At 41.0% G+C, this 18,637-nt stretch overlaps 1 protein-coding gene across 1 annotated transcript; it reads left to right on the forward strand.

The window, feature by feature from the left end:
- Positions 1–2,493: 2,493 nt before the first annotated feature.
- On the forward strand, positions 2,494–18,269 carry LOC113017716 (protein NLRC3-like). Its single transcript, XM_026160830.1, has 7 exons — positions 2,494–2,673; positions 3,915–4,080; positions 10,494–10,625; positions 12,957–13,088; positions 13,771–13,902; positions 16,128–16,369; positions 16,474–18,269. The coding sequence occupies exons 2-7, from the start codon at positions 3,941–3,943 to the stop codon at positions 18,267–18,269; spliced, it is 2,574 nt and encodes an 857-aa protein (XP_026016615.1). The 5' UTR covers positions 2,494–2,673; positions 3,915–3,940.
- The last annotated feature ends 368 nt before the right edge of the window (positions 18,270–18,637 follow it).

An 18,637-nucleotide genomic window follows, 5' to 3' on the forward strand; every position in this document is an offset into this window, starting at 1 on the left:
AAGAAAACAGGAAGAAAGAATGAATGCATTTACAAAAGATTTACTGAAAGAGAACTGGGGTGAAGTATATCAGGAACAGGACGTTAATAGTGCGTATAATGAATTCCTTAGAATATTTACATTACTGTACAATACCAACTGTCCAATAAAGCAATATAGTAGGAAACAGAAATATATGGACTGTCCATGGATAACAAAAGGTCTGCAAAATGCATGTATAAAGAAAAATGCTCTATATAGAGAGTCCTTAAGAACGAGAACTAAAGATGCTGAAATCAGATACAAAAGATATAAAAATAGGTTAACTAATAATAATAATAATAATAATGGATAAGATTTATATAGCGCTTTTCTAGGCACCCAAAGCGCTTTACAATGCCACTATTCATTCACTCTCACATTCACACACTGGTGGAGGCAGCTACAGTTGTAGCCACAGCTGCCCTGGGGCAGACTGACAGAAGCGAGGCTGCCATATCGCGCCATCGGCCCCTCTGGCCAACACATATACTTAGATTTAGTAAAAAGGAATACTATATGAAGCAATTAGATATAAATAGAAATAATAATAAAAGATTATGGGAAATCCTGAACAGTGTTATAAAATGTGGGACTGGACAAAAGAACTATCCCAAGTATTTCATATGTAATGACCATGAAGAATACAATATGGATGTTGTGGCAAATAGTCTCAATGAATTCTTTGTAACTGCTGGACCAAATTTAGCAAGAACAATCACTCATCCTGGGAAAGCACAGGAAAAACCCGATACACTGATAGACAGAAATCCATATTCTATGTTTCTCACAGCCGTTGATGAAAATGTTAGTTTTTGAAATTGTCAAAAAATGTAAAAATCACAAATCTTTGGATTGTAATGATATTGATATGATAGTGGTTAAAAGAGTCATTGAGGCTATTATAAAACCGTTTACATACATCTGTAATTTATCATTTCAAACTGGTCGATTTCCAGACAGAATGAAAATAGCAAAAGTTATACCTCTATACAAATCTGGAAACAAACACCATTTCACAAACTACAGGCCTGTCTCTTTACTACCTCAATTCTCAAAAGTTCTTGAAAAACTGTTTAAAAACCGACTGGAAAAATTTATAGATAAACATAAACTACTCACTTAGAGTCAGTACGGATTCAGATCAAGCAGATCAACATCATCGGCACTATTAGATTCAATAGAATACATCACAAATTCCATAGACAAAAAGCAATATGTGGCTGGGTTATTCATAGACTTGACAAAGGCATTTGACACTATAGATCAGGATATATTAATAAGAAAACTGGAACGTTATGGTGTCAGAGGGGTAGTTTTAGATTGGGTCCGGAGTTATTTAAGTGACAGGAAGCAGTTTGTGAAAATAAATGGTGGTTGCTCCTTATGTGTGGACATTGCTTGTTGTGTACCCCAACGGTCAGTTTTGGGTCCAAAATTCTTCACCTTGTACATTAACGACATCTGTAAAGTGTCCAAAGTATTAAAAATGGTTCTCGTTGCTGATGATACAAACATTTTTTGCTCTGGTGATGATCTGCAGAATTTATTGGAGGATATGACTAATGAAATAAGTAAAGTGAAGTTCTGGCTTGATAAAAATAAATTATCATTAAATTTGAATAAATCCAAACTTATGTTATTTGGAAATAGTAGTTTAAATACAAATGCAAAGATTCAAATAAATGGTGTTGATATTGAAAGAGTCAGTGAAAATAAATTTCTGGGGGTAATAATAGATGAAAAACTTAACTGGAGAGCTCACGTAAGATATATTCATTCCAAAGTATCACAAAGTATCACAAGGCAAAACAGGCATTCGACAGAACATCACTTCATATTCTCTACTGTTCACTGGTTTCACCATACTTAAGCTATTGTGCAGAGGTCTGGGGCAATAACTATAAAACCACATTACATTCACTTTTCACTCTTCAAAAAAAAGCAATTCGAATCATCCACAATGCAGGTTATAGGGAACATACAAACTCACTATTTTTACAGTCTGAAATATTGAAAATTGACGATCTAGTTCCAAACAGCACAAATTCTATTCAAAGCAAAAAATAAAGAACTGCCAGGTAATATTCTGAGTATGTTTTTTTTTGTTTCTTTTGAAAGAAGGAAGTTATAATTTAAGGGGTTTTGGTAACTTCAAAACAATGAAGGTACGTACTAGAGATGGACCGATCCGATATTACGTATCGGTCCAATACTGACGTAAATTACTGGATCGGATATCGGAGAGAAATAAAAAAATGTAATCCGATCCATTAATAAACAATATATATGTTTGTAATTTGAAGGAGTCATTTGGTGTCACCCAGTAGCCAAGGTACAGAGGGCGCAGGGGGCTGCGACGACAAGCCCGCAGGCCCTGCCGGCAGCCATTCGCGCCAGAGCAGACCAAACCCCAGTCCCAGAGGCCCGAGGTACAAGGGCACCCCACCCCCGGAAAGAGCTGAGAAGAGCCCCAGATGTGGGGTTAGTAACTGTCCCAAAATGCAGTGCGTGTCCTGGATGGACTAAAGACGGCTGAACGAAGTTTAAAAACTACAAGTCCCAGCATCCTCTGTGTTTAGGGAGGAGCAGTGAAAGTGAAAGTGTTGATTCTCCGTTCAGAGCAGCAGGAGGAGGAAGGTGGAGCTGAGGCAGGTGAGTGTTAACATGAATATGTTTCTTCTTATGACATAAAATAATTCCACGCTGTTTGTGTCTGTGGGTGAAACGTGAGGCCGGTCGGCTCCTCTGAGCGCTGGTTTCCTGTAAGTAGAGAGGAAGTGAGTTTAGCTGAGAGAGCAGGAGGAGAGTGAGAGCTGTGCTGAGGCAGGTGAGTGTTAACACCGCTCTGACATTACTGTGTCTCTGTGGCGGGAACAACAGGCTCCGTCAGTGGAGGCAAAAATAATCAGACTTTGGTTTTTCAAAGGAAACTACTTTATGTCGGAAGAGGCCGCGCGCTGATTGGATAGCGACTTGTCCATCTCAAGTTATTAGCCAATGAGCGCGCAGGTTCACAGTAAGACCCGCCCTTATCTAGACGTCTTTTAAAACTAAAATGGCGACAGAAACTCGGTGAGTGGAGTTCAGGCTGACTTTACGAAAGTGCGACGTTTGAGCCACTTCCTGTTCTCAGTCCCGGCGTCCTGATCACCGAGGTTTCTGTTGCTCTGATGTCTGATATTGATTATATCGGTAAACAGGCTGTAGGCAGAAACATCAGGTCTGATCTGAAAATCCCTTCAAAAACAAACTTTAAGAGTTTTATGTCCGTGTGAGGCCGCACGCTGATTGGATAACCACCTGTCAGTCTCAAGTTATTATTAGCCAATGAGCGCGCAGATTCACAGTAAGACCTTCTCACGTCATTTTTTAAACTAAAACATCAACAGTGAAACTGTAACGTGTCCTGTGATCTATAAACACTCTGTGATGAATAATCTGAAGTCATTTTGAGCCTGACAGTAGTTTCCTGTCACAGAGCAGAAGCTGCAGGCAGTTTTTGGCACCTTTATATTTAATTTATTCCAAAATAAATCAATAAAGGTAATAATAGATTGGATTTATATAGCGCTTTTCATGGCACCCAAAGCGCTTTACAATGCCACTATTCATTCACTCTCGCATTCACACACTGGTGGAGGCAGCTACGGTTGTAGCCACAGCTGCCCTGGGGGAGACTGACAGAAGCGAGGCTGCCATATCGCGCCATCGGCCCCTCTGGCTAACACCAGTAGGCGGTAGGGTAAAGTGTCTTGCCCAAGGACACAACGACCAGGACAGAGATCCCGGGGATCGAACCGGCGACCTTCCGGTTACAGATACGCTTCCCAACCCCTTGAGCCACAGTGCTTCCAGTACAACAGCACCTCTGAGTGTGTGTGTTTACCTCTCAGACTAACTCCACCCTGACATCAAGAAGATGGAGGAAGAGGACGGAGCAGCATCTGCAGCATCCAGCTGTGTGTCTGTGAGGAGTGACGGAGTTACACAAACACCTCCACCTTACAGTCATGGACCTGCAGCAACAATGTTCTTCAATCATGGAGCTCAGCTGACCATGTAAGAGAGCTGCTGACTCAGAGTTCAAAGGTTGTTTATATACATGTATTCTACCAGTGACATCATAAATGATTCCTTATGGTCGTGTTGATTTAAAAAAAGAACCAAATCTGAGAGCAGCTCCAACCCTTTAGTTTAAAATCAGCTGATTTAGTTTTTTTTCCTATAGTAACTTCAGTGTATTTAATCAGAATCTGATACTTTATTAATCCTTAATGAAAGTATGTGTTTGCAGTTACTCTAACACAGTAACAATAACTGACTGAACTAATGACATAATACAATATATATGACAGTGTTACAGAATATAAGAAATGGCTCTAATATATACAAACAGCTCAATCATAAATATCCAGAATATTACAAATGATCTCTCTTCATTTGTAGGTTTTAGTGGACTCCTCGTACTGTGTAGTGGTTTTCATGGGACAAAGGCATTGTATTCCAAGATCTGGGAGATTGTAGAAATGAGCAGCGATGCCCTTCTTACCATCTTTCCAGAAACATAAGTGATCTGGAAGCTGTTAGGCTGACTTACAGCAGCAGCACTTTCTGCACCTGCATAAACTCCAGAACACATTTACTAACAGTGTTTGTTGCTGTGTGTGCTGCAGCTTTGATTTTTTTTGAGAGTTAATATTTTGGCTGATAAGTTTGACTGGGAAACTCAAAGCTCAATAGTCTGTATCAACAGAAATTCACTGCAGTCTGTGTAATATTTGATGTGTCATAATTTATTCCAGTCTATCTTTCAAATACATATTTGTGTTGCAATGTCATGCACAAACACAACTATTAGATCCTTTAGATCAAACCTGTGTCATTCTTTTGGTCCACTGCAGTGTAGTAAGCCATCAAACGCCACTATTTGAAACTAATTTTGAAAAATATTACATGAAATTGGTTGTTTGGCCAAAAATGGGTAAATGATGTAATTTGGTAAAAAAACAAACAAAACAACAGCCATAATTTTTATGTGTTGCGTTTAGAATGAAAGCAATTTTACCTACATTGCATGATTTAGCACTGTCAATACCAAGGAATTTAAAAATGTCATAATGGGTTTTAAGTGGCCAAAAGCTGAAAATAAATCTACACATTTTCATTCCATTTGCATTAACACAGCAAAAATGGTCCAAAAAAAGAAGTGAAGTGGCCACAAATAGCCAGGATAGAGCCCAGAAGGTTAATGCATAAAATGTATAAAATATTATTGATTACAGGGTAATACATTAATGTTAATAGCATCTGTAAGCTTTTTATTTTGAAGTTACAAGTATAAACAATGCTGAGCCTTGAAGGTTTTTTTGTAAGAAGACTAAGACCACAGTGAGGGCGTTTCATTTTCATGGACTTTCCACAAGCCACAGTTTCATTCAGCACAGAGGGAGGAGCACATGAATGTTCTACTGAAGATTCAGATGCTGGAGACAAGACATCGAGAGGGAGGCGGGGCTCTTTGGAGAGTGCAGCGGGGAGCAGTCCTGAATGCTGACATGACGCTGTATGACTGTCATGTTACAGACAGGGCAGTGAAAGTGCACCGGCATATCATTTTGTCTGGAAGAGAGAAAAAAACAACAACATGTAATTTAAATGCAGTTGTATAGAATGCAATCAGTTTATCTAACAATCAGATTGTACATATTAACAAAAGTATCCAAGCCATGCTCAATAATGAAAGCAAAATGGTGTGGCTCACAAGAGCTGTCAGGAAATATGGTGAACAGGAAAAAAAAAATTTCATGAAAACACTTTTTTCTCTTGTTGATGAATGAACTGAACTGTACAATGTGAAAATCAACTTTTAGGTCAACAAAGAGACTGCAGAGGTGCTGAAAAGAGGTGCATATTTATAACTTTAACTATGAGGTATATTTAATACCAACATACCTTTGAAGGCAAAGCATTTTTAATGTGTCCATTTATATGCTCCTCGATCTTTGCCCTGACAGTAGGGCTGAGAGTGGGGCACAGAGGGCAGTGAAACAGCCAACACGTGGTGCATTCCTGCAATTCTGGCTTGGAGGCAGAACTCCAAATTGATATGTGCATCTAAAACAGAGAGAAACAGATAAACACCATATACACATTTAAGTTCAGGTTTTAGCAGAAATAACACGTTACAGTTAGCATGTAAGAGATTTGGGAGAAAATTCTTTACAAAAACATAATTTACAAGACACTTTTATTTGTGACATACGTATATATTGACATAGACAATTTAACAAATGCTAACTAACATCTGGGCAATAAAAAAGCAGAACAGAATGGAATAGAGAATATTAGTATTTCTAAATATATAAACCTCTTTGTGACAAACTTTACAGTGTTGATTAGGGCTGGGTATCGTGTAACGCAAAGTTATTTAAGGACTAGTTTATTTCAATGGATGAATTTACTGACTGACGCGCAGAAGAAATAGTTCTTTATGGAGCCTAGATGGTGTGAATGATGAGACCAAAGACTGCAATATCTTGTACCAAAAATATATTGAATAAATGGGGGACAGGGGAAATGGAACAAAATAATTAATACCACACACCACATAAATGCCCACAATTAAATAATAAATCAATGCTGTGATTTTTCTGTGCAAGAGTCCTTTTGCTAAGAGTCCTTTTTGGTCCTTTTCTTTTTAAAGTTCACTTTCAAGGTATTCCTCCTTAGGGTCCAGCTTCATACAATGGGGAAATATGTCCGTAATCCAAAGACGGCTAAGTGGGGGAAAAGAGGGGAAAACAAAGAATGGTCCTACCGGCTCACCACTTCAATATGAAGAAGATCAATTCAAAGGGGGGAAAAAAAAACCTGACCTGTAGGTCAGAAAAATGTCCATTAGCACATCAAGTTCGATTCAGTTTACCGGTAAACAAATATATTTTTCTGCAAGTCTATGTAACAATGCAAATCATCATCATCAATCAATGTACAAAAATTATTAATCATCTTGGCTACGTAGCTTAATCTATACATTCCAGTAGCGTTCGCTACAAACAATACAAAAACAACAATAAAGAAAAACAACTGTCTAACAGACAGCATAGCCGAATTCAAGGTAACACATAACAATAATCATTCAATCGCACTTTGTTTCAAAGTAAGCCCATAAAAATGCTTAAGTAAATAAAAGTGTTCAAAAACAGTGCTTTTTGAACCGGAGTTCTGCTCGCGGTGGGAACACTGCCGCACAAAGTCATTTTTTAATCGCAAAAACGATCGGCTGGTTACTGACAACCAAAGGTTGAAAGATATTAAGGACATTTACCGCTGAGGTGAAATGAGGTTACAGATGAATTGAGGGGAGAAAACGCTTTGTTTTCCAACGCCGTTCTAAATGCCATAAGCTCACAGCCACAGCAGGAGTCGAACCCGGAAGTATCCCTTCACAGCCGGTTTTCAGAGTTGCCGCGACGTGGAAGGAGCCAATCAGAAGAGGGGCCTCAAATCAGCTGACATGGGTCATGTGACAGGGAGTAGTTGATATGGGTTACAATTGTCACTGATTTCTAGAATCGATTCAATTCCGATTCACAAGGTCCCGAATCGATTCGATCCACGATTCGATTTAATTCGATTCGATTCGATTTAAATCTGGGAAATTTTGACAGTCAGAAATATAATTCAGATCAGTACCTTTACATATTTTTGTATCAATCAAAAGGAAGCTGACACACGCAAGACTTTATCACAGGTGTGAGCGTCACAGCAGAGGCCTTTGTGTCAAAGTAGCTGAAGATAAAACACAGAAAAACATGAAGGTGATTTTCCTGGCCTGGGATTTTATAAAGATATTCTGCAGTACATCAAAAACGAAAGAAAACCATTAATCAACATATGAACATTACCTCTGACGTTATACCGGTTTTATTAGAGACACGGTTAAGCGTTTTGCATTTTGAATAATTTTAAAAAGTTTACATTTGTTCAGTATTGAACAGCAGAAATTAGGTTTTCTTTTCGGAAGAATGTAAAAGGGAAAAAAACAGCGGCCGACAGCGCTGTAAACAACAGTAGACTTGTGCGTAACAAGCAAGCGAATAATGCAGAAAGGGAAACTGTTCTTGAAGTACAGAGAGAGGGAGAGAGAGAGAGAGAGAGAGAGGGAGAGAGAGCTGTGCATCGTGGTGGAAGCAAAACAGTAAAAGTCAGAGTGAATTCATGATGATGTTTATGTGAAGCGTTTGGATCTTCTTTTGCTGCTGGTTCGGTCAATATTGTTTGGAGAGACATCAAACTAACAGCTTTAGAATCAGCGCATAAAGGGCGTGAACACAAAGCGCGGACCCGCCGACAGATCAGAATCAGCGAGCTGTCGGCTTTCAGCCCCGACCGTGAGAAAGGCGACATCTAACTGATTCTGATCCGTGGGACGCGCTGTGTGTTTAAGTCTATGTGCAGAATCCCTGTACCTGCTCTCATTTACTGTCTTAACTGTTTGGTGGTTCTTGAAATTTTGTGAGATGTCACCAGAGATTCTGGCATTTCGGGCAAAATAAATTTATATTAAAAAAATCGATTCAGGATTTTAATGAATTGATTTTACGTTATCCAAGCCAGAATCGATTTTAATCGATGAATCGATTATAAAAACCCACCCCTAGTGTTGATGCAGGTGGAATGAAAGACATGAACAAAGTGCAATATGCAGTAAATGGAACAATGTGCATTGATGTTACAGATAGTGAAAAGCAGTTCAATATAGGGCTGGGCCATATTATACCGTTCACGGTAATACCGGTATAATGTTAGGCAACGATAGGAAAAAGAAATATCGCGATAGAATATGAGTAAAACGCGCATGCGCAGTGCCTTTGTTTTCATACGCACATGGCCGATTGTTGAGTGAAACAAATGAACCAGAATTGGTTTGTAAAAATGGTGCAACTTCAGTGATGTGGAACTGGTTTGGTGTTTGTCCGTCAGATACATGACAAAGCACATTTTTTTGCAGAACATGCAAGCGGCCATCGTTATTGTCGGACTAAGATGCTCTTAAATCTGGGAGTAATCTGGGTCCTAAACTCCATATCCTTCAGGTCAAATGAACACTGCAACATCACTGAGAGTTAAAAACTGTCTAAATTCTTTCATCTTTAATAAAACGATCAGCATTGCTGCTTTACCAGGTGTAACTATGAAGTTTAACTTCCAGGCATCCATGAAAACAAAATTTATTACATTTAACGAGTTAGAAGTTAGCAGGAAGCTAGCGGAAGCTAGCGGAAGTTAGCTCGCTAGTTTCGCTAGCATGTTCTGACTGAGAGACAGAGATTTCTGAAAAAAATCAAACGTACAGCTCTGCTATCACTTCCAACATAAATGAAGACAGGAAACTAAACAGTACTGCACACTGCAGTTTAATGTTGCAAAGCACCTCTTTTTAACTTCAGTGGATATTATACATGGTTATGCTCAGGATATGTCAGCCCATTTCTACTGGAAATGCCTTTTGGTTAAACTTTCAGCAAGGAATTTGCATTTGCACTGTTACATTTTTATAAAGCTTTAATGTACATAAAAACCAGCTTCTTGTTTAAGTGAAAATAAATGGAAGGTTGTCTTTTTGCGCTAGTAATGTTGTGGAGTTGTATTTTGTCTCGCATCAATTATATCGTCAGTTATATCGTTATCGCAAATTTTCAAATATATATCGTGATAAATATTTTTGGCCATATCGCCCTGCTCTAGTTCAATAACAAGCAAAAATCAAATACTTTTGAAACTGACCACTAAATGCTAACCAGAGGTGTTAAAAGTACACATTCCTTACTAAAGTTTAGATACCTCGGGGGTCTGACCGTTGTTGTAACGCTAACAAAGTGCCAACATAATCAGTGTAAGCAAAGTAGTTACTGTGGAGGTCCCAATATGGCGCTCCCCAGTGGCTGCAGCCAGACCCTTCTCACCTACCCGGCCGTCGGTGGACACGGCCCACGTAGACCGTGTTGCTAAAATGATTAAGCTTGCAATATATTAGTACTGCAAGATATCTGTCGCCAAAGTGCTCGATCATCGGGGTCATATGATTGTTAGATTTTCTCTGCATGTATTATTGTAGGGTCTACCTTTCAATATAAAGCGCCTTGAGTCAACTGTTGTTGTGAATTAGCGCTGTATAAATAAAATTGAATTTAATCAACCTTGAATCACAGGTCAGAGGTCAAATGTGACACAAGATTTTAAAATCTCAAATGGTCCTGTCTGTACTAACTGTCAGTTATCATGTTTACAGACAGAATGACACAAAATCATATCCTTGTTTTCCTGTGAACATCTCTGCAGCTGTTTGTAATCTAATCTCAGATTACTGTTACTGACAGAAACTATGACATCATTTAGTTTCTGTGTTTACAGCTGCTTAAAAGATTTTAACCAGAGAATCTATCTCTGATTGATGTGTGTGTTTGCAGAGGTCAGAGGTCACAGTCTCCAGTATCCAGCTGTGTGTCTGTGAGGAGTGACTGGTCCAGAGAACATCCTCTAAACTTCAGTGATGAACCTGCAGCAACAATGTTCTTCAGTCATGGACGCCAGCTGACCATGTAAGAGAGCTGCTAACTGTAATTCTACCACTGACATCATAGTTTATTCCTAACAGTGGTCTGTGTATGATGATTCTCGTTCTGGGTGTATTTTCCTGTTGATGCAAATGCATCTACTTTACCCTTCATCTGTCAGTTTGGACCAAAACATGCAATGAAACAGACCCAGGCTGTTCACCCTCAAAGTAAAACTTTGTTTTTTAAAATGTGTTAGTTTATTTTGTGTATGCACTTTACATTGGAGTTGTTGTCATGACAACAACAAACTGTATGTGAGCTCCTACAGAGTAGTCTCCTTAAATGAACGGAGGATTCAGGGTCACCTGGTCCAGCCCTAACTATATGCTTTAGCAAAAAGGAAAGTTTGAAGCCTAATCTTGAAAGTAGAGATAGTGTCTGTCTCCTGAATCCAAACTGGAAGATTCCGAAGATTCTAAAAAAGAAAAAAAAAGTATGTGTATGGTGCGCGTGGTGGGTCTGTCAAGCGGTAGCTATGGCCAGCGCTAGCGGTCCAAGTGAAGGAGCAGAGGAGTTTGTGGCATTTAAGCAGCCCTTTGCTGCCCAGTCCAACCGGGCTAAAGCTATTACAGAAGCTACTGGGGTGTTTAGCTGCAGACGGGAGGCCGTATTCCGTTGTGCAAAACAAGGGGTTTAAACTATGATGAACGTGCTTGAGCCACGCTATGATATCCCGTTGCGCGTCCACTTTAGTGACAAGATCGTACCCAGGCATGTATGAGCAGGAGAAGTTTAAAGTTATGGCTGAACTGTCCCAGGCATCTTCTGTTGCTCTAACTACAAATGGGTGGACCTCCAGGGCAACGGAAAGCTACGTGACCGTGACCGCTCGTTGTATCACAGCGGAGTGGTAGATACAAAGCTCTGTACTGCCCTATAGATTACATTAGATTAGATGAAACTTTATTTATCCCTCGGGTGGGTTCCTCCGGGAAATTCAGTTTCCAGTAGCACAGCACCGACAGAAGTTGCAGAATGTGAGCAGAAATATACCACATATATAAATACAGAGACTACAAAAGGGATAAATAGAATAAACAGGAATAAGAATACAAGGGAACGGCACATTTCAATTATTGTGAGTCTCTTACACCGTTGGATATTAACAAAAACTATTGCACAGTGAAAAGGCACTACAGCTTACTTGTTCCCCCCTCCTTTGTCCTCCTGTTTCCCCTCCCTCTCCCCTCCAGCGAGGAGTTAAACAGCTTGATGGCGTGTGGGACAAAGGACTTTTTAAGTCTGCTGGTCCTTCACTTTGGGAGAAGCAACCTCTCACTGAACAGACTCCTCTGGTTGCTTATGGCCGTGTGCAGAGGATGCAGAGGCTGCCCAGCATGGTCCATAATGTCCATATTGCACCTTAATTTGTTTTTATATAAGTGTGTGGAATGAGTCTTCAGTTGAATGTTTTTTAATAGGCAAAAAATACTTAAATAAGTAAATGGAGAGTCGAATGTTTGTCTTTTTTTTCTATTTTTGCTGATCCGAAAATTGATCCGATCCGTGACTTAAAACCGTGAACTGATCTGAACCGTGAGATTTTTGATCTGTTGCACCACTAGTAAGTGGCCTGTATTTGTATAGCACTTACTTAATCCCTAAGGTCCCCAAAGTGCTTTACACAACCAGTCATCCACCCATTCACACACACATGTGATGGCAGCTACATTGTAGCCACAGCCGCCCTGGGGCGCAATGACAGAGGCGAGGCTGCCGGACACTGGCGCCACCGGGCCCTCTGACCACCACCAGTAGGCAATGGGTGAAGTGTCTTGCCCAAGGACACAACGACCGAGACTGTCCGAGCCGGGGCTCGAACCAGCAACCTTCCGATTACAAGGCGAACTCCCAACTCTTGACCCATTATCTGCTGTAACACAACAATTTCCCTTGTGGGATCAACAAACCATTCATCTGTTGTCTGTGTTTTCTTCTGCTTGTGGGCACTCTGCTCACTATTTGGATCTGTATTACAAGACTGACTAACACAAAAGTGACTTCTCTGTCCAGAAGAGCGCAGTCCTGGGAACAGCTAAGATACTGCGCAGGAGGACCCTCAAGCTCCCAGGCATCTGGTAGAGGACCCGAGCTTGAAGGATAGACCCCCCACAGGCGCGAGAGGGGAATTATTATATATAAAATAATGTCTGCTTTTATTATTTATCTAACATAAATTTTCATTACATTTAATTTTTGCCAAATAAATAAAGTCTAATAGAACATTTGAGAGTGAAGGTTAATCAGCTGATTATACAGCTTACATGATAATGTGACTATTGTGTTATGAATGTAACGTATGTGTGTTTGCAGAGGTCAGAGGTCACAGTCTCCAGTATCTAGCTGTGTGTCTGTGAGGAGTGACTGGTCCAAAGAACATCCTCTAAACTTCAGTGATGAACCTGCAGCAACAATGTTCTTCAGTCATGGACGCCAGCTGACCATGTAAGAGATCTGCTAACTGTAATTCTACCACTGACATCATAGTTTATTCCTAACAGTGGTCTGTGTATGATGATGCTCGTTCTGGGTGTATTTTCCTGCTGATGCAAATGCATCTACTTTACCCTTCATCTGTCAGTTTGGACCAAAACATGCAATGAAACAGACCCAGGCTGTTCACCCTCAAAGTAAAACTTTGTTTTTTAACATGTGTTAGTTTATTTTGTGTATGCACTTTACATTGGAGTTGTTGTCATGACAACAACAAACTGTATGTGAGCTCCTACAGAGTAGTCTCCTTAAATGAACGGAGGATTCAGGGTCACCTGGTCCAGCCCTAACTATATGCTTTAGCAAAAAGGAAAGTTTGAAGCCTAATCTTGAAAGTAGAGATAGTGTCTGTCTCCTGAATCCAAACTGGAAGCTGGTTCCACAGAAGAGGGGCCTGAAAACTGAAGGCTCTGCCTCCCATTCTACTTTTAAATACTCTAGGAATTCATCTTCACACACTCAGGTCAATTATGGTGTTCCACAGGGTTCAGTGCTAGGACCAATTCTGTTTACATTATACATTCTTCCCTCAGGCAGTATCATCAGAAGCCATAGCATACATTTTCACTGCTATGCTGATGACACACAGCTCTATGTGTCCACATATGAAAAGAAATGTTTTTTCTGTTTGCAGAGGTCAGAGGTCACAGTCTCCAGTATCCAGCTGTGTGTCTGTGAGGAGTGACTGGTCCAAAGAACATCCTCTAAACTTCAGTGATGAACCTGCAGCAACAATGTTCTTCAGTCATGGACGCCAGCTGACCATGTAAGAGATCTGCTGACTCATTTATAGGTGTTTGAAGTTGTTGACCACTTTGTTATTACAGTTAGTGGGGATAGGTTAATTGGTCAATCTAAATTGTGAGTATGAATGGTTGTCTGTCTCTGTGTGTTAGCCCTGCGACAGACTGGCGACCTGTCCAGGGTCGACAATGCCTCTCGCCCTATGACCCCGTGATCCTGAAAAGGACAAGTGGAAGCAAATGGATGAATGATCTAAAACTTAAACTAGACAAAGATGACCGAGTGAGAGAAGGATATTGGACTTGGTTATTAGTTTTCTTAGAAATTATCTAATATAAAATCTGCTTTTAATATTTAAAAAGGTAATTTGTTTTTCAGTTGATTTTATTTTAATAAGAACAAATTTGTGTCTATACATGAATCAAACAGAATTGTGAGGCTGTGACAGAAACAGGTGTTAACAGGTCTGATAACCTGTGAGGTTGTTTCCCCTCTGCAGTTTCCACAGATGGATTATTGATAAGAGGAGAAAATATAAGATGATTAAAGCCAGAGTTAAAATTCAGTGCTGTGAAAGTCAGTTAGTTCAGCTGGTGGGAGGAGCTGTGTGAAGGTGTGTGTCAGCAGGAGGAGACGGTGACATCACTGTTTATAAGACTGTTGGAAACGAGTCTGTGAAAGAAATCTGTAGCATCAGTCTGTGAGAATCATTTTACTGTCTCTGACAGCCCAGAACAGATATGACCAACATAAGCTTTGAATTTAGTGACGAGGAACAGAACAGCTCTGTGTGTAACATGGTGACGTTACACTGTGTGTAACATGGAGAAAGTATCAGGATAATAATCTGAACTGAGTCATCAGAAATAGAAAGATGGTCTCAACAGGCCACTGAGCTGATCTCCAAAGAAATGCAGAAGATTGAAGAGTCCGAGGCTGTTTATTTGTCACAGGCATCGTCATACACGTACAACACAGTGAAATGTGCTGAGCTGCTCCTGTGACTGGACAAAACATTAGAAACAATCATTAAATGAAATAATGAAACATTGTGCAGATGTAATGTTAAAGTGCTTTGTGCCACATTAGCACAGCATGTACTGACAGAGCAGTGCAAGCAGAACAAAGCAAATGAGCAAAGTGATGTAAACAGAGTAACTGAACAGAGTGAGCAGAGTAATATCAGCAGTAATGAAGCAGCAGGATCAGTGTAGCAGCGTGTGACGTCATAATGAATCAGGTATGATCTGAAATATGACAGTGAGACAAGAACATGATGTAAGGTCCTGTTTAAACCCTGATGGTGATGCTATGAGGGGAGCATGTTCTGATTTAGGACTTGGATGGTCTGAGGATAGAAGCTCCTCTCTGTTTGTGTCCTGATGGTGCAGAAGCTTCTGCCTGATTGTAGAAGGAGCTGAAGCCAGCATCATCCCAGAGGTGAAGCTCCTCTGTGTGCAGACCTGAGGTCAGATTCCTCCAGGCTGATGTTCAGGATCTACAGAAACGTGTGGTTGTAGTTATTGCTGCACTGTGTGCTGACAGCAGATACTCAGAACAAAGCGCTGCACACGTGTTCTTTACAAACATCTGTACATATAAAATATGGATTATGGCAGTGAATGAACACGTTTCTGTCATTTGTTTCATTGGCTTCTTTTTTCTGCCTGTGTTCATGTGATTAATGTCTAACACATAAACAGGTTTGTAATCAAACATCACATCATCAGGGAGGCATCATGAAACAAAGTTACTGCTGGAGGCTGAACTCAATTTGGTGGCAATGTTCAAAAATATCACTCAGATCATTTCAAAGCTTTTAGTTCTTCTTCTTCACTTCTGTAAAAGAATAGAAAGGAAATCAGAACCCAGAAGTTCACTTCCTGATGACTGAACTCTTTCAAAATAAAGCTGAAAGCTCTGAATGTGACACCGCTGCTCCACAACAGTTTTTAGAGGAGGTCAAAGGTCAGTTGAAAGTGATGGATCCCAAACTTCCAGTACATCCAGTGAAGGACATAATCAGCTCTGTGATGAAGGCTTTTACTGTGGAGTTTGTAGGCTGATCACTCTGTGTTTAATAAGACAGGCAGGAACAGCAAAGGAAACTTGGATTCTGAACTCAAACACAAGTTTCTCCACTTTGACTTTTCTCTGTGACCATCAGAGCTTCTGCACAGTGTCATCAAATCTGGATGTTTGTCACTGACAGTCAATGATTTTAGTGATAAAGAAATGTGTTCACAGAGGGAGGAAGAGGAAGAGGAGTGGTGTCTGTGAGGAGGAGCAGCTGTCCTGCTGTGCTTTGTGTCAGGACGTCCTGAAGGATCCAGTCTCTACCAGCTGTGGACACTGGTTCTGCAGACAGTGCATCTCCTCATACTGGGACCAGTCTGCTTCATCAGGAGACTGGTCCTGTCCCCAGTGTGGAGAAAGATCCAGAAGCAGAGCTGGACTGCAGACAGCCAGTCAGAGCAGCTGTGTACAAAGTAAGACTGAACATCTGTCTGCTGATGGACTCATTTCTGAAAACTGGACTTCTTGTTGTTGTTCAGACATTGAAGAGTTTTCTTTCTGTTTTTCTTTCTTTCAGCAGATGTTGGTCTGCAGGAGGTTTTAGATGAACATAAGATCAGTCTGAGGAGGAGATGTGAACGTGTGACTGAAGGAAGTGATGAAACAGGAAGTAGAACCCTCCTCAACAGGATCTACACTGAGCTCTACATCACAGAGGGACAGAGTGAAGAGGTTCATAGCCAACATGAGGTGAGGCAGCTGGAGACAGCTTCCAAGATGGACGCCCTCCATGACACTCCAATCAGGTGCCAGGACATCTTTAAAGCCTTACCTGACCAACAGAGACCCATCAGAGTGGTTCTGACCAACGGCGTGGCTGGTGTTGGAAAAACCTTCTCAGTGCAGAAGTTCACTCTGGACTGGGCAGAGGGCTTGGAGAACCAACATGTCAGTGTGGTGGTTCTGCTTTCATTCAGGGAGCTGAACCTGATCAGAGAGGAGCAGTACAGTCTTCTGGAGCTGCTCCATGTTTTCCATCCAACACTACAGAAGGTCACAGCAGAGAAGCTGGCTGTCTCTCAGCTTTTGTTCATCTTTGACGGCCTGGATGAAAGCAGACTTTCATTGGATTTCACCAACAGGAAGCTGCTGTCTGATGTCACACAGAAGTCATCAGTCAGCCAGCTGCTGACAAACCTCATCCAGGGGAATCTGCTTCCCTCGGCTCTCGTCTGGATAACTTCCCGACCTGCAGCGGCCAATCAGATCCCTCCTACATGTGTTGACAGGCTAACAGAAGTACGAGGCTTCACTGACGCCCAGAAGGAGGAGTACTTCAGGAGGAGATTCAGTGATGAAGAGCTGTCCAGCAGAATCATCTCCCACATGAAGACATCCAGGAGCCTCCACATCATGTGTAGTATCCCAGTCTTCTGCTGGATCACTGCTACAGTTCTGGAGCACATGTTGACTACAGAGCAGAGAGGAGAGCTGCCCAAGACCCTGACTGACATGTACTCACACTTCCTGCTGGTTCAGACAAAGAGGAAGAAGAACAAGTACCACGAGGGACATGAGACGAGTGCACAGGAGCTGGCGGAGGCTGACAGGGAAGTTCTTCTGAAGCTGGGGAGGCTGGCGTTTGAACATCTGGAGAAAGGAAACATCATGTTCTACCAAGAAGACCTGGAGCAGTGTGGTCTGGATGTGACAGAGGCCTCGGTGTACTCAGGAGTTTGTACAGAGATCTTCAAAAGAGAGTGTGTGATCTTCCAGAAACCAGTCTACTGCTTTGTTCATCTGAGCATCCAGGAGTTTCTGGCTGCAGTCTACATGTTCCACTGTTTCACCAACAGGAAGTCAGAGGTGCTGAAGGACTTCTTGGGAAAAAAATACAGAGAGTCATCTCTGGATGATTTTTTGATGGAAACACTAACAAAATCCTTCAGGAGTAAAAATGGTCGTCTGGACCTGTTTGTTCGCTTCCTTCATGGCCTCTGTCTGGAGTCCAACCAGAGACTCTTAGGAGGTCTGCTGGGTCAGACAGAGAACAGTCCAGAAACCATCCAGAGAGTCATCAAGAACCTGAAGAATAACAAGAAGCTTAAAATCTCTCCTGACAGAAGCATCAACATCTTCCACTGTCTGATGGAGATTAACGACCTCTCATTACACCAGGAGATCCAAGAGTTCCTGAAGTCAGAGAACAGATCAAAGAAGAAACTCACTATGATCCAGTGCTCAGCTCTGGCCTTCATGCTGCAGATGTCAGAGGATGTTCTGGATGAGTTGGACCTGCAGAAGTACAACACATCAGCAGAGGGACGACAGAGACTGATTCCAGCTGTGAGGAACTGCAGAAAGGCTCGGTGAGTCCAAGATTTGTTATTCAGAAATGCAGAAGCTGGAGGATGTTTGGTCATTTGTTCTGACACAAGCTGTTGTGTAATATTTTTGAAAGAGTTTCCAAAACTAAATTTGTGTAAAGTTGGAAATAAACATTTCCAGTTAACTCTGTCAAACGTTTTTTCTGCATCTAAAGAAAATATTGTAGTTTTGATGTTTTTACTGCATGAGTAGTCTATGAAACTAAGTAATCTACGTGTATTTGTTGATGAGTGCCGACCTTTTATGAAACCAGTTTGGTCAGGATGAATTAAGAGGGGGGTTATTTTCTCTAATCTCTTTGAGAGAGCTTTGCAGATTATTTTAAGGTCTACATTTATAAGTGATATTGGACG

This window comes from Astatotilapia calliptera, unplaced genomic scaffold (genome assembly GCF_900246225.1).
Source record: "Astatotilapia calliptera unplaced genomic scaffold, fAstCal1.2 U_scaffold_195, whole genome shotgun sequence".
Lineage (NCBI taxonomy): Eukaryota > Metazoa > Chordata > Actinopteri > Cichliformes > Cichlidae > Astatotilapia > Astatotilapia calliptera.

What these genes read in the sequence shown, in the direction of transcription:
- LOC113017716 (XM_026160830.1), top strand. Translation starts at nt 3,941, where the DNA reads ATGGAGGAAGAGGACGGAGCAGCATCTGCAGCATCCAGCTGTGTGTCT. An exon ending in CATGGACGCCAGCTGACCAT is followed by an intron (nt 13,089 to 13,770) that starts GTAAGAGATCTG and finishes TTCTGTTTGCAG; the next exon opens with AGGTCAGAGGTCACAGTCTC. An exon ending in TCAGAGCAGCTGTGTACAAA is followed by an intron (nt 16,370 to 16,473) that starts GTAAGACTGAAC and finishes TCTTTCTTTCAG; the next exon opens with CAGATGTTGGTCTGCAGGAG.